This window comes from Sapajus apella, unplaced genomic scaffold, assembly GCF_009761245.1.
Source record: "Sapajus apella isolate SASKATOON/1434 unplaced genomic scaffold, GSC_monkey_1.0 scaffold41, whole genome shotgun sequence".
Taxonomy (NCBI): domain Eukaryota; kingdom Metazoa; phylum Chordata; class Mammalia; order Primates; family Cebidae; genus Sapajus; species Sapajus apella.
This window is the reverse complement of record NW_022436981.1, coordinates 10,159,073-10,175,587: the sequence shown is the minus strand read 5'-3', so window position 1 is coordinate 10,175,587 and position 16,515 is coordinate 10,159,073. Positions and strand designations below refer to the sequence as shown.

The following is a 16,515-nucleotide window of genomic DNA, read 5'->3' as shown; positions in this document are numbered from 1 at the left end:
ATATGCTTCTCTTGTTTCCAGGAGGAAATTCCCCGCCAGCTCCAGTATATCTGCCTGTACCTGGTGCACATAGCTGGAGCATACCTCTTAAAGTGAGTGAGACCATGGAGCCAGCCAGATTGCCTTGCCTTTTATGTCCATGCATCTATCCACACAGTCATATAATTATCAGGCCTTTATCGACACCCTCTGTGTGCCTAGCAGCATGCTAAGACTTGGCAATACAAAGATGATCATGGAAGATTCTTTATCTTCAGTGATTCATTCTAGCCTGAAGAGACAGTCATAGACATAGATAAGGACAGTTTAGTGTGATGAGCCCCACAACACGGTATGTATCATCTGCTCTGCAACCCAGAATAAGACCCTCAACAGAGAAAGCCAGAAGACTTCCAATGGATGTTGGCCTTAGAACCATGGCTTTGCCGCTTGAAGGCCTCCCAAAGCTGGGCTCTTGGGTCACGCATCCGGTGCAAACACTGCTGGAGCGCGCAGCCCTGGAATTCCCTTCCCTTTGATTTGTAATGAGATGGAGACTAGGTCTCCATTGGTTGTTCTAGAAGCAGAAAGAGTTGCTATAATGTTTTCGAGAGCTTCTTTTATCAAAAGAATGATATTGATGTTATTAAGCTATGTCATTGACAATTTGGACGTTTGCTGAGCTTTATCCATGCAGTAAAGGAGAACGCCCTGCACTTTCTCTAGGCTGGCACTTAGAGTGGCACTCAGACAGCTCACTGCGTGGAACTTTTTGCAGAGGTGCCTGGAAATCCCGAGGCGCGTTGTCTCCTAGGTCCTTGCAGCAGGCATCCTGTGCGAATGACTGACTTGGATTAGTAAGATTCAGGCAGGGAGGGAGCTCTCAAATTCTGTCTCCTGTCTCTGGAGGCCTGTAGCAGCATCTTTTCCTGGATGGGTCTTTGAGGGCTGAAGGCTGTATGGTGGTGCCAGCTCTGCCCTGGTGTTGGATGCTCATGTGTCACATGCATAGTGGGTCTGAGAAGTCAGTCTGCACTGTCACCGTAGCAGTAGCAAAGAGCGGGGAGAATGTACAAACAGAACCACACAGAAGGAGCACTTTCTGCTTCTTTATGTATCTTGGAGCTGTGAAGACTTGGACAACGGAAAGTCAGACAAGAACACTTTATATTTCTATACTCAGAGCTCAGCAAATGTGTCCTGAGCACCTTTTATGTACTTGGTTCCAGCCTAGGGGATGAGTGCAAGGTGCTGAGCACTGTGAAGGGCTGTGCCAGGGTTGCTGTGGGAGCAGGCAAGGGCGTCTGACCAAGACAGGACAGCTGAAAGGCCAGGGGGTCGGTATTAGGAAAAACGTCTTAAAGGTGTGACAGCTGAACTGAATCCTAAAGGATGGGGCAGAGCTACCCAGGGAAAGTGGGAGTGAGTGGAAAACAGAGCCCAGCCAGGCACGGGACAGCCTGAGCCAAGATGCGACAGCCTCTGCTCCATGCGGCATCTTGGAGGGAATGTAAGACTAGTCTTTTTCCCCCCAGCCTGAGCCGCCTGGGTCTGATCTTGCTGCTGCTGCAGTACTCAACTGAGTTCCTCTTCCACATGGCTCGACTCTTCTACTTTGCAGATGAAAACAATGAGAAACTGTAAGTGGGGCTGCTGGAGGCTGGTCTGCTCAGAGGCCTGAGCAGGGCTTCCCCCTGAGGCCTGGATGGGTGGAGGGTCCCTCCCTGGGTGCACACTGCCCGCTTACCTGCAGGCGGTGCCCTCATGTTTTTTTTCTAGAACATCTGACTTTAGATACCTCATTCCTCAAGCACTTTCCCCAGCCACCCTTGAATCCTCTTTCCACTTGGGGTCTCTTCTGGAGAAGAGAGTAAATGTTCCTTCAAGGGCTCTAAAGACTGACATCCCTCTTCTGCCTCTGTGAGCAGGTTCAGTGCCTGGGCTGCTGTTTTTGGGGTTACCCGCCTCTTCATCCTCACCCTTGCCGTGCTGGCCATCGGCTTTGGATTGGCTCGCATGGAAAACCAGGCATTTGACCCTGAGAAAGGGAACTTCAACACTTTGTTTTGCAGGTGAGTCGGGCAGAAGTCCAAGGTGATAAGCCAGGGCTTCCTGGGTACCACAAGGGGCCTGCTGAACTTGACACAGCCTCTGCAGAAGGTCTGGAGGCAGCAGACCCTTTAGTCTCCCACATGTTATTTAGCTGGAAATCTCTGGATATCAGGCCTGAGGGAAGAAGAGATAGTAGCTTCTGTTTCCATCCAAACCATCTTCACCCCCTGGCCCTGGTTTGCTGAGACTGCAGTCCAAATAGGAATCCCTCACACTTGTCTGGCACTTCGTGCCACATAGAGGCATCACACCCAGTCTCTCAGTTGATATCATTCTCCCCTTCTTCTGTGTGGGTGCTAAAACCATGTGCTCAATGGCTTGGCCAGTGGCCTTCAGTACCCGTGAGAAGGCAGTGAGGAAGCCACTGTTTCTCAGATCTCCTAGGCCCAGGAGATTGATTTGTCCAGAGTTGCTCCACTTTTAAGTAACATGCTAAATGAGAAGCCACTCTTCAGAAATTCATTTGAATTCTACCAATATTTGTGGAGCTTACATTAGTCATGTTCTGTGTGATGGGTGCAAAAGAGACACACGGAGCCCTCCCTCAGCATGTGAGTAGCATGATTGTAGAACTGGCTGTATGTCCATCACCACTTCCTTCCCTTCTCCCTGACACGTGTGACATGTGCTGGATCAGAGACTGACTGAAGCACGCACTCTTCCTGGTGATAGTAGCAGTATTGGAGAGGGCCGAGATAAAGGTGGAGGTGATGAGCCATGGGAACTGCAGGGCCCCCATCCCCGGTTCTCCCCGGCACTACCCAGCCCCAAGGCTGTGAGCCCAAGCCCCAGCCTAAGCCCACCCCTCTGCCCCGCTGCAGGCTCTGCGTGCTGCTGCTGGTGTGTGCCGCCCAGGCCTGGCTCATGTGGCGCTTCATCCACTCCCAGCTGCGGCACTGGCGGGAATACTGGAATGAGCAGAGTACAAAACGGAGAGTCCCAGCTACACCCAGACTACCAGCCAGGCTCATCAAGAGGGAATCTGGTGAGTGCCAGGGCCCTTGGCAGAGAACGGAGCCAGGGAAGTCTGTCTGGGATGGGTAGGAGGAGCCAAGGCGATGGGCTTCTTGGGCGCTCCCCAGACCAGACCTGCCAGCTTCTCCTTCCTCAGGGCTGGGGCTCCTAGCTCCCGGACTAGCACGTGGCTGGGCTTGGGCCAGGGACAGACTGTGGATGGGGCTGGCCCTAACTAGGCTGGGAGCCCTGGCCACTGTGGGGCAGGGCAGTGGCTGGGTGGGGAACTCTGGCAGGAAGCGTGTCCTCAGGGTGGCTTCTGGACCCCAGCCAAGTGCTGCTGCTGCCGCCGCCCATTCTCGGTGCCGGACGGCGGCTATGTCCTCACCTGCCCTTTTGCTCTACATCTCAGCCTGCCCTTGCCTCCCAGCTTGCTGGAGCCTCCTGTCTCCAGCAGTGACTCACAGTGACACAGTGCTAGGTGGGGGGCAGGGGTGGGACACCCCCCTCTCCTTTGGCCCTGCACGCACTCCAGTCATCACCCACGTTCAGCAGGTCTCCAGGCCCTGCCAGCCATGCACGTTCTGCCCAGCCTGGGGGCCTGTCTGCACCAGGCGCTGCTTTCTGACTCACCTGCTTTTCTCCAGGCGGCCACCTGCTTGGCAAAGGTTCATGTGTTTGAACCAGACACGCGCGCAGCTGGGTGTGTCACAGAGTCAGGCCTGGCTGGCGGGGGAGGCATGGAGCATAAGACTGCAGCTAGTACCTCTGACTTTGAGCAGGCACATAGAGGTATTTTGAACAACAATAGAAAGAGCAGTTTTTCTGCCAGAGCAGTGTCAGGCATCCTCCCGAGGCCTTATTCCTGCAGCCTCTCGTCTCCCTCCCTTCACTTGCCACTGCTCCTTGGAGTTCTTGCGGAATTGGAAATGGGCTGACACCTTGCAGGGGCCTGAGAGGAACTGAGGACAGTGGGACTGGGACAGCATCTAAGTGATTCCGGCGCATATCTAGCCCTGGTCTCAGGCTTGGGCTGGCTGGCCTCTTGCTGTTGCTGTGTTACCGTGTGTCATCCCAGGCCCCTCTTGCTAAAGGGCAGTCATCAGAGACCAAGCCTCTCAAACAGGGCCCTGGGGAAGACAGGACCCCCCTGGGAGCTGTCTGCTGTGTGCGGCTGCAGCCCGCACCCCTTTGGTGCATCCACATGTAGCAGCAGGGCTACCCGGTCCCCTTTCTTGGCCTGGCCCCACCCTCCCCTCTCCTACCTTAGTTCCAGCAGAAACACCATGTACGCTTGTCTCTCTCCACTTCCCAGGTTACCATGAAAATGGAGTGGTGAAGGCAGAGAACGGAACCTCCCCACGGACTAAGAAACTCAAGTCTCCCTAAGGCCAAAGTGCTAAGAACAGGAATCCTCTTGGTGGGGGCCCAGCAGGGCATGAGGAGCCCAGGCCCCTCCCTCCCTCCTCCTTCCTGCCTGTGATGCTCCGTCTCAAACAGCCAAAACCTGTCTTTCAATGGGGGGGTTTTCTCTTTTTTTCTTCTTGGCTTTCTCTTCTGCCACAAACCATTCTCAATAAAGCCAAAAAACTTTCTCTTTCTCCCCTCAGGCCACCTCCTATCTTCACCCCTGTCCCGTGCTGGCTTTTCCAGAAGCCCAGGTTCTCATGGCTGTCATCTTTCTGCTTGCCTCTGTCTCTGCCCTCACGGCTGCTTTTTCTTTTTACCTCCTAATTTCACCTTATCTTGCCATTTTTCTGTCTGATTTTTACAATGGGAGGGGAGCTAAGATTGCAGTCCTGTTTGTCGGTCCCCCAGGGCCTGCCGGTCAGAAGCCCAGGGCCAGTAGCAGGCCCTCGGTGGTCCGCGTGTGGATGGGCAAGAAGCAGTGAGCGCGGCCCTCTCGGATCATAGTCTCCTTGGTGCTGATTAACTGACGAGAGAGCTGATTCCAGCCCTGCACGCACCATCTTGAGGCACAGCAGCCACTGCTCGTTGTATGTGCCAAGGCATTTGGCTTTGGGACGTGACAACTCAATCCAGAAGGATGGTGTGAACTCAGTTGGGTCCCGTGACTCAAGCGCTTACCAGTGGCTGACTGCGGATGGGAAGCCAGCCTGCTGTCACTGTGTGGGGGAGGTGCCGAAGGAGGATGAGTCTTCCCACTGCTTAGAGCCAGAGCAGAGCAAACTGCGCAGCAGGCTCTTCCAGAAAGGTAATGGTGGCAGAACCCATGGAGGAGTCGACCCAGGCCTTTTTCCAGCAGTCCCAGCCGCCGTTGCTTTTTCAGCCATTCACAAGCATTCAAAACCAAACCAAACAGCAGTTCACAAACCTGCCTGAGATATGCTGGTCCTCACCTGCAGAGCCAGCCAGCCCTGTCAGGGGCCAAACTTACTACCTTGACTTCATCTCTAGCTGCAGAAACACTAAGCCTCAAGGGCTTCAGCCCCATGCTGGTCACTTAGACCACTGTCCATCTGGCCGCCCTTGTTGAGTGTTCTTTGGAATTGTCGTTTGTTGAGCACAGCTACAGCATTTTAGACTGCATGAAACCATGACTGACTGAGAATCACTCTCTGGGTAGATAATAGGTGCCTTTCTGGCCCCTTCTCCCACAGATTCTTTCCTCTCCCTTCCACCTACAGACAAGGCCTCCAAGTCCTTATGGTGCCTTGTGAGGACTTTTAGAAGGGGCGTTCAGCTTTAAAATGGTCCCAGTTAAGGCCAGGCGTGGTGGCTCATGCCTGTAATCCCAGCACTTTGGGAGGCTAAGGCAGGTGGATCACTGAGGTCAGGAGTTCAAGACCAGCCTGACCAACATGATGAAACCCTGTCTCTACTAAAAATACAAAAAATTAGCCAGGCATGGTGGTGGACATCTGTAATCCCAGCTACTCAGGAGGCTGAGGCAGGAGAATTACTTGAACCTGAGAGGTGGATGTTGCAGTGAGCGGAGATCGCACCATTGCACTCCAGCCTGAGCAACAAGAGTGAAACTCCATCTAAAACAAAACAAAACAAAACAAAACAAAACAAAACAAAAAGGTCCTAATTAAGAACCTCTGAACTCTGTCATGAGATGAAGTGCAGTAGTTTTTTGTAGGTGCAGGAATAGTAGTGTCATTTGGTATACTGATCCTTTCTGACCTTACAGTAGAAACCAAACCTTGGATTTTATTCAGAAAAGGAGAAATGGGTCTTTTCATCAAGGCAACTCCCTCTTCTCCAAGTCATTTACATCACAGATAAATTTTAACCTCCCAGTAACTGAAGGATTTGTTTCCTACCATCATTGGAGACCTTCATCTCTCTCCACGATAAGGTTGCAGAAATGGGAAGAACTACCTATGGTTGCTTTTGATTTCCCTTAGGAAGTGAGACAGTGTGTTTGAAAATACGCATTTTCCCCATTTCTCTGTCTCCTTTCCTGACATTTCTCTGGGCTGCACAGCAGAACCATTGGTAAAAGGGCGGTTTGGTATCAACACAGCAGACTGATCTGGGATCCCTTAACCATTTCAGTCAAACAGCCCTGATCTAGGCTGTAGTTGAGTTCAGGCTCCCCACCTTTCCTGGGAACTGCAAATGGAGTGTTCAGCCAGCAGCCTCCTAAACCCACCTTCTTCCCCCATTAGCCTAGAACACCCATTCTGCGTGCTCTCCAGGCTGTGTCATTGGAAGGGCTTCACATGCAGGAGGCCTCCCTCAGGCGAGCCCAGGTTAAACTGTTGAGTTGTGCCTTCAACAAATATGTATGGCGTGCTTGGATGTGCCAGGTGCCTGCATTGTGCCAGATGCTGGTGAGGTAGTGAGGAGCAGGGCAGCTGAAGTCTTAACATCAAGCAGCCTTCATTCTCATGCATGCAGGTTTCCGTTGCTCTATCCCAAACACTTGTGTGCCAGAGACGCCACAACTTCATGTCCCCTGTCTCTTGGAAGCTCCCCATGCTCCCAGTGCTCCCAGTGTTTCATACCTTGGATGTGGTACCACCAGCCCAGTGGCCGTGGTCAACTTAGGCTCTCTTCCTCAGTGGACAAGGGTGTGTTTAGGGTTTATTTTATGTAAAACAAAAAAACTCTGAGACCATGAGTGGGGCTGGCTTCTTGCCAGCCTGGGCTTCAGGGATGTTTGCTGGGGGGCTGATTAGAGGGTAGTTGTAGGGTACTTTGTCACCCCCTCCCCACCAGCCTCCCTGCCGTGTTTATTTCATAGCAGAGCCAAGTCTTTGGCAGATTGACACAAACTGTGTTGCCAGAGCTGAAATAATTCCACTTCATCCTATGAGCTTGTTGGGCTAGCTTGTTCTAATTTTGGCCACTTTGGCTTTTTTCTTCAGTTTTATGCATTCTCTCCTGACCCAAAGTGCCAAGCCATTTGTGAAGGCTCTGCCAGACACCTCCAAGCTTCAGAGCGCAGCACCATGCACTAAGAACAGGAGAAAAGACATAACCTACCTCAGCAATTGTGGCCTCTCAACAGCCCTGGCTAGCTTGTATTTGTGGGGAAGCCAACAGACGCAGTGGGAGGGCAGGGAGGTGGCGCTGGTGGACCAAGGATCCGTGCTGCCAGTTCCCCCTCCTTGCAGGTGCAGTGATGGGAGTTATTTTTACCATCTGGGCTCTGATAGCTACACTATTAATAAATTGCATGTGCTCCTTTTGAAGGTAGGGGATGGTTCTGGGCGAAAGGGGAGCAGACTGAACCAGGAGGGGAGCTGCCCCTCCTCCCTTTTGAGTCAATTCTAATCCTATGTGTGTCTGGACCCAGACCAAAATGGTTGCTGAGACACTTGTCTGTCCATGTCCCAAGGCATAATTTCCCAACATTTAAGAAACTCCGGTAGACACCTCTTCCCTGGCCACCTTCACAGATGCTTCTCTTGACCGGAAACCCTGGGACCCTAAGAATTCCTGAAGCTTGGGGTGGGTGTGTGCTTCTGGGGTCTCTTTCAGGACCTCCTTCCCTAGTACCCCTTGACCTTTTTTCCTAAGCAGCTAATAAGGGGTTGGGTGATAGAATCCCAAGATTCCACATTGAAAATCTTCCATGGATGCTTTAATCGAAAGTGGGTTGCCGACCCCCTTGTTCCTAAAGGCTTCGGCTTGGGTTTCCTTTGTATGCTTCAGCCTTCCTAGTTGGTTTTTCCTAGGCCCAACATGAGAGGTAGGGAGGTCTGCACGTAATTAATTATCTTGCCTAAGGGCCTCTGGCACAAATGGACAGACTTCAATTCTTGATGTTCTAAAGCCTTTGTCCTCTAACAGAGGGAGCGCTGAAAGCTTGTGAGTGAAGTCGGTGGAGTGGTCTTCCTCTGCCTTCCGAGCTAATGGCTCTTTTCCTCAGGAATAGACTTTAGGGATTATTGCAGGATTAGTCGTTGTCAGATGACTGGAAAACCTAAATAAGATCCCTCTCCAGCCCAAGGTTGCCCCAGTGAGGAAGACTACCAACTTCTCACTACCCCACTTCTCCCATGAGTGTTAGCTTCACCTCACAAAGGCTGAAGACCAGTTCCCCCAGTGAGAGCTGCCTCACTCTTACTGAGTTCCCTGGATGAGCAGAGCCATGAAGAAGAGGGCTGGGATTTGCACCCTCCAGGTAGCCTTCCGTGCTCAGCAACCCTGAAGAGTTTTGGTCCCAAGCAGATAGTGAGTGAGTGAGTGAGTCTGTGTGTGTGTGTGTGTGTGTGTGAATAAGTGCCTTACTTTGCTATGTGGTTTTCACTTGTACTCTGTGGCCAGCCCCTAGCTGCCAGGGCTCTAGGGCTGTTTGTCACAAGCAGCCAAGGACACCATACCTCAGTAGAGTTAAATATAAAAGGGACACAGATTGTGACAGTTTTGCCTCATTTGTTTCAAACTTGCTGCCCAGCATTAGGGTCTGTGGTGTGTTCTCTGTTTTGTTTTGGTTTCTCCCTTGTGTCAGTTCTCTTCTGGCCCAGCTGGGTGACTGTGGAAGTCAGTGAGGTGGCCCAACCACAAGCATACCTATTAAGGGAAGCCCAGAGCTTCCAGCTCCCACCTTGAAAACTTCCCTCTGGCCCCACATAGCAAGCCCTGCCTCTCCGCATCTCCATTATTTTCTCCACCCCTAGATTTTTTTTTAAAGGCACGCTTACCATAACCTCCTGGTCTGTTTCACTTCCCATTCAATCCAAAGTTTATATGATAAAGGTGTTTACTTTTACTTCCCAGTCTCAAGTGCTAACACATACATGTCTATTGCAGAACTGTTCGAGCTCTTAATTCAGTGTTACCTTGTGTTAGTCGCAGCAACCCTCTTGCCTGCCCACCTTTTTCTCGCTCTTCCGGGTTGTGCAATAACTCTCCCCGCCAGTGGTCCTTTCCACAGCCTTTCTGTCCCTTAAAACGCCCTGCAACTGGGGGAGAAATGGGACCCGTGGGAGGGGTAGTCATCATCCCTTATAGAAGAAATAGTAGTCGCTTTCCTTTTGTTGCCGTCATTCTCGTGGTCCCGGGTGGGTTTCTGTGGCACTCTCGTGGAACATGTAGCATCATCTTAGAAGTCTATTATTAAAAAAATCTGTTGAAGAGGAAAAAACCATCCTCATGATGGGGCTCAAGTCATTGTCCAGGAATAAGATCTGTTGTGGTGCCCATGACATCACCGTCACTCTGCCTTAAAGCATTCCAGAGCTTCTTGTTCATGGGGAGAGGAAGGATATTTTGCCAAGCAGCAGCCACAGGTGAGTAGCCCTGTTCACCTGATAGGCTCTGGCTGTGACAGTAAATACAATACCACCGTTTCCTTGGGTGCAGATTTGAGTGTTCATGTGATGAGACTGTAAACCTCACTTTTCAGTTCCTCTGTTTAAAAAAAACATCTGAAAGATGAACTAAGGCTGCTGGTGCCCTGAGCAACTGATAATGCAAATGTGGATAAACTGTCTCTCATTTTCTACTCTAGCCTGTTCATATGGACCAAATTTCAGCAAGGAACTCAAGGAAAATTTGTACCTGGCGTATTTATGCTTTCATGTAAAAGGGTTGGGGGGAGGGGTGTCTTTTTACTTTTGGTGAACTTTTTTTCAAAATCATTTTTCCACTGTTTCTGCCTGGTTTTAAAACAAATTACAGTTTTGTATGGATTTTTTTAATGTACATTTTGAAACAAATGATCAAATATTTTCTGAAATAACTGAATAAAAGGCAGAGAATTATCAGAATAATTGTCTCATAATTTCATTGACGTGTTTTTATAGTGATGCTTTTATGTGAATGTTGACATTTGCTTAAATGAGTTTGTACGAGTTTTGGCCCTTATGTCTAATATTTTTCACTATGTTAATCATTTCTTATATGGCTTGACCCATATTTGTCCATTGTGGTGATATGAATTAGGGAATTAGAATTAAGAATGGAGAGAAAGTGTTATATCAAGTGCTGGATAGTAAGAAGCATCATTTTTATTTGAATCCGTAATAGTAAAACGTGGAAAAGGTGTTTCCTTAACATGGGGTTTATGGGTAGGAAGCTCCAGAAACAAGCATATTGTCCTTGACGCCTACTATACTATGATGTTATTTAGCTTGGAGGAAATGGGGTTTCGTTTGTGTAAAAGCCAACAGGTATGTTGGTGCTGACCAGAAGATATCCAAGTATTGGTAATAATGGCGGGCAGTGGGGATCACTAGTGTCACTTACATGGCTGCTGCTGCCTGTAGCTGCCTGCTGTGTTTACCGTCTCTGGAGAGATTTCAAAAGATGAGTGCAGTTACAGATGGCAGTTAGCTGAGGACACCCATGGGATGTGAGAATTAAAGAAGAAATGTTTGCTTGAGGTGCAGGTGAGTGGTTCTGCTGCATGGCAAGCTTCCTTGCAGACTTGGGTCCTGCTCTGCCATGAGAAGCTAGGTGAACTCAAGCAGTTAACATTTCTGAGTCTTTTTGCTCATCTGTATCAAAAGGGTTTCATGTTTTGTGGAGAACGGTGGTGAGAGATTTAGAGATACTGAATGCTAAGTTCATTGTATATATAAAGCACTCAAATTGGCTTTTTAAAATGAACTTATGTGCCAGCAGCATACTCAGGAGTCACTTACCCAAGTGACCCTTGATTCTCTGGAGACAATTCGTCCCAAATACCCTCAAAGCCTATAGATATGGATTTGATACACTTTAATTCGATGGTATCTTCAAGGCCCCCTGGTGGTGCAGACAAGGTACAGACCCAGGTTTCTGAGTGGTGGCTAACTCACAGCCCATGCTTACCCACAAAGCAGAGTTTTCTTATAAGCAGTCTTAGACAAAGCCTTCAGTTAGACTTGATAGCTTCAGCTACCAGTGCTAATCTTAATTCTCTTTGTGTGTGTGTGTGTGTGTGTGTGTGTATTAGAATCTTTCAACTCCCTGGTGGCCAATCTGAAGCGATCATCTTTCTGCTTCCTACAATATTGCTTGCTACAGGTTAATGCTCAGCTCTCTTCCATCACCGGAGCCTGACACTCCAGATGCCTGCCAGCTGTGACTGTGGCACAAGGTTATTAGTGACATCTAATGGCTGCACTGCCATTCAGGATTTTAGAAGGAAAAGTGATTTGCTCTGACATTTGTGGTTCCTACACTTGCTGCTTTGTATAAACTAACCAGGTGAGCAGTGAGTGTGGGGACACCACAGAAATGACCTGCTGGCTTTGGTCTTTCATGAAATCGCTTTTATACCTTGTGATGGTGCTGTTAGATCTCAGCTTCTCAATCTTAAGTAAACGAAAGGAGATGCCACACAAGAAGTGGACAGCAAACTTAAGGGGTGTATGTGGATAGTGCCAACTTTATTGAAGACAATTCCCTCTGAGGCACTTTTTTTTTTTTTTTTTTGAGGGAGTCTCGCTATGTTGCCCAGGCCGGGGTGCAATGGTATGATTTTAGCTCACTGCAACCTCCACCTCCCAAGTTCAAGCGATTCTTCTGCCTCAGCCTCCTGAGTAGCTAGGATTACAGGCATGTGCCACCATGCCCAGCTAATTTTTGTATCTTTAGTAGAGATGGGGTTTCACCATATTGGCCAGGCTGGTCTCAAACTCCTGACCTCATGATCTGCCTGCCTGTCTCCCAAAGTGTTGGAATTACAAGTGTGAGCCACTGTGCCCAGCCCTTCTGAGACACTTCTAACAGATAACTGTGGGGCTATTTTAATACTGGGCCTCATTATATTCAATAGAATGATAATCTATTTATTTTACCTAGTGGATAAGACATTAAAAGAAGAGATGGGTGGTCAGAACTGAGGGTAAATGAGCACTGGGATTTCAATGGCTGGGCAGAGTGGCTCATGCCTATAATCACAGCACTTTCAGAGGCCAAGGATGGAGGATCACTTGAGAGCTGGAGATCAGGACCAGCCTGGGCAACATAGCAGGACTCCTCTACAAAAAAATTTTTTTAAATTATTAAGGGCCTGGAGGCCTGGCTCTCAGAAGGCTGAGGCAGGAGGATTGCTTGAGCCCAGGAGTTTGAGGCTCCAGTGAGCTACGGTCACACCACTGCGTTCCAGTCTGGCAAGAGAGTAAGACCCTATCTCTAAAAAACACAAAAACAAAACAACCAAAAGCAGGCTAGAGGATGCTAAATGAGACTTTCCTAAATCTCTAGTTTGGCTGAGACCCAAAGCTGAGGACAAAAATTGGCAAGTATTTCCATATGTTGCAGATTTGCTGCAGATCCATGAATGATTTGCCGAGGAGGAGCCCAAAGCTCTTCTACCACAGGAGGCAAGAGTGATGGGGAAAATATCAGAAAGCGCAAGCTTCTTGAAAGGGGCTGTCAGAATGCCTTGGGTCTGCAAGCTAATTGAGGGGGTACTTTAAAAGACTCAGGGTTTGACATGTGTCTGTACCCTGGAGTTTGGAGAGCACAAGATTTGGGGTGCCTGTTTCTCCCCTGAAACAGTCTAAAGGAAAGGTATTCAGCTGCCGAACTACACAGCCAAGAGAGCCATCTGGGTGAGAACACGGCGAGAGTGCACACCCTGAAGATGTGTCAGCCTGAAAGGCACCCCCGCCGGGAAGAACAGAAGGAGCCTTAGAGAACATACCATTAGAGCTGGGGTGGTCAGCTACAGACTAGGTGGCCTGCATGTGAGAGTGGTGCACTAGGCAGTTTCCAGTTGGAAAGAGTTCCAAGAACTCCCCAAAACAGGGTGCTCTGAGCAAAGGACATGGAATCAACCTATGTGCCCATCAATGGCGGATTAGATTTTGTAAATGTGGTATATATACACTATGGAATACTATGCAGCCATAAATAACAATGAAATCATGTATTTTGCAGCAACATGGATGCAGCTGGAGGCCATTATCCTAAGGTGGATTGATGCAGGAACAGAAAACCAAATATTGCATGTGCTTACTTATAAGTGGGAGCTAAACATTGAATCCACATAGATGTAACAATGGGAACAATAGACGCTGGGGACTACCAGAGTGTAACAATAGACGCTTCCAACTACCAGTTGGGAAGGAGGAGTAAGTGCGGAAAAACTACCTACTGGGCACTATGCTCACTACCTAGGTGCAATATACCCACATAACAAACCTACACATGTACCCCCAGAATTCAAAAAGAGAAAAAAGGTACTCTGGGAGAACGAGTCAGCCTTTGGGCACATGTCACTCAGAGATCTGGCCCCACATTGTGACATTGCTAGCCACAGAAATAAGACTCTGCCCTTTTTCTCTGGTTTCTATCCCTTAACCTTTCCCAGAGCCTGCAAGGGCTAAAAACAAAAGCATGGCTGAATAGGAACAAATGGAACAGAAGACAGAAAGAAGGGTGGAAGAAGAAACCCATATGCACACACACTCCTGTATACATATACTTCTAAGCCTGGGGAAGGACTGAGCTGGGGCAGGCAGGATAGAGCTCAGTGATTTTTAGACTAGAAAAACTTGTAAAATACAGATAGTCCCTAACTTTCAATGGGTCAACTTATTTTCCTCCTTACAACGGGCTTATCAGGGGTATTAAATGCGTTTTCAAGTTGTGATTTTTTTTTTTTACTTATGCGAGTTTATTGAGACATAACCCCACTGTGAGTAGAGAAGCATCTGTACTTGAAAGTGAGATACTGTTTTAAATAGTTATGAGTGCCTGAGGGTAAAACAAAACAAAGCACGGGTTATTCCCAAGATAATAACCTGGAACAGAAAAGGAGTCAACATAATACATTCACAGCCCTTTCAAGTAAGCTGGTTGCAAGTGGCTTAGCTCATTAGAGAAGGAAACACCAAGAGAAGTTCCCTAGAAGTTCTGAGAGGGCAAAGCATTCTGAATTCTATATAACTCCATCCTCATTCATACCACATTTTGGGTGGCTTGGGAAAATGTGAGATGGCATGTTTAAGGATGAACTTAGTGGCTGAGCAGCCCTGATTCTAAAAAGCCAGTCAGAGCTCACTAGAGAACAGTAACTGCTACTAGTCTTTCCCTCCTATCTCAAAGCCAGACTCTGAAAGCAGTATTTTTCTAATCTTTTTTTTTCTTTTTTTGGAGTCTCGCTCTGTCACTTAGGCTGGATGGAGTGCAGTGGTGTGATCTTGGCTAACTGCAACCTCTGCCTCTAGGTTCAAGTGATTCTCCCATCTCAGCCTCCTGAGTGGCTGGGATTACAGGCACATGCCACCATAACTGGCTAATTTTTGTGTTTTTAGTAGAGATGGGGTTTCACCATGTTGGCCAGGCTGGTCTCGACCTCCTGACCTTCAGTGATACACCCGGCTCTGCCTCCCAAAGTGCTGGGATTACAGGTGTGAGCAACTGTGCCTGATCAAATCTTTTTACTTTTTACTACAACCCACATCAAGAAATACATTTTACATCATGATCCAGTAAATACACTCTCATTTGAAACAGAAGTTTCATGAAAAAATAGGCCAGGCACGGTGGTTTACACCTGTAATCCCAGCACTTTGGCAGACTAAGATGGATGGATCACTTGAGATCAGGAGTTTGAGACAAGCCTGACCAACATGGTGAAACCCCGTCTCTACTAAAACTACAAAAAAATTAGCTGGGCATGGTGGCGTGTGCCTGTAGTCCCAGCTACTTGGGAGACTGAGGCAGGAGAATCACTTGAACCTGGGAGGCAGAGGTTTCAGTGAGCTGAGATCACACCATTGCATTCCAGCCTGGATGACAGAGCGAGACTCGGTCTCAAAAAGAAAAAAAGAAAAAATACATAACCTGCTAGGTAGACCAGATAATTTCTACTATATTCCATTTTTTTTAAAAAAATGCAAGTCTAATGGGCCTAGAACCACAGTTTGAAAACCAGGTGGTATATTTCCCTACAGTATCAGGGTGGGCAGATGAGTAGTGGTGGGGCCATTGACTAGCAGCAACAGTGATACTACACAGTGATTCCAACATCCCAGATGATGCTTCTAGAGATTCTAACATTCCTCCTGCTCTTGATCATTCTACATCTGAATTAGTCTGGGTTATCCAGAGAAACAGAACCAAAGGATGTATGTATACACATATATATGTGTACACACATATACACATATATATGTATATACATACTATGCACATACATATATACATACTATATATAAGCACACATATACATATAAATGTGCATGTGTGTGTGTATATATATAGAGAGACAGAGGGGGGTAGAGTTATTATAAGGACTTGTTCAAACAATTATGAAGGCTTACAAGTCCCACGATGTGCAGGGTAAATTGGCAAGCTGGAGACCCAGAAGAGCTGGAGGTGTAATTCTAGACTGAATCCAAAGACCTAAGACTTAGGAGACCTGATGGTTTAGGTCCGGTCTGAAGGCCAGGAGGCTCCAGACCAACAGCTGATGTTTCCATTTGTGTCTGAAGGCAGGAAAAGGCTGATGTCCCAATTTGAAGCCGGTCAGGCAAGAGGAATTCTCCTACCTGGGGGAAGGTCAGCCTTTTTATTCTTACTCATGTCTTCAAATGGAGGAGGCCTACCCATGTTAGGGAGGACAATCTGTTTTACTTAGTCTTCTGATTCAAATGTTTACCTCATCCAAAAATATCTTCATAGAAACCCTCAGAATAATGAAATATCTGAGGATGGGCACAGTGGCTCATGCTTATAATCCCAGCACTTTTTGAGGTTGAGGTGGGTGAATTCCTGAAACTCATGAGTTTGGGACTAGCTTAGGCAACATAGTCAGACCTTGTCCCTACAAAACAATTTTAAAAATCAGCTGTCCATGGTGGCTTGAGCCTGTTGTCCCAGCTACTGGGGAGGCTGAAGTGGGAGGATCACTTGAGCCCAGGAGTCTGAAGCTTCATAGAGTTAGGATAGTGATACCACATTCCAGCCTGGATGACAGAGTGAGATTCCATCTCTAAAAAAGATTAAAAATATTTTTTTAAAAAAGAAATATTTGGGCCTCCTGCGGCCAAGTCGACACACAAAATTAGGTATCACTATACCCTTATCACCCTAAATAAGGCATCAATC

General features: G+C 48.1%; 1 protein-coding gene across 1 annotated transcript in view; it reads left to right on the top strand.

Annotated features, from left to right (window-relative positions):
- TRAM2 (translocation associated membrane protein 2) overlaps nt 1–4,733 on the top strand; it is a 73,425-nt gene extending 68,692 nt beyond the window's left edge. The window contains exons 7-11 of the mRNA XM_032299680.1: nt 22–92; nt 1,515–1,619; nt 1,908–2,051; nt 2,913–3,076; nt 4,361–4,733. Of these exons, the coding sequence (XP_032155571.1) occupies nt 22–92; nt 1,515–1,619; nt 1,908–2,051; nt 2,913–3,076; nt 4,361–4,434 (558 nt within the window). The 3' untranslated portion in view covers nt 4,435–4,733. The remainder of the gene's footprint in view (nt 1–21; nt 93–1,514; nt 1,620–1,907; nt 2,052–2,912; nt 3,077–4,360) is intronic.
- Nucleotides 4,734–16,515: the final 11,782 nt, after the last annotated feature.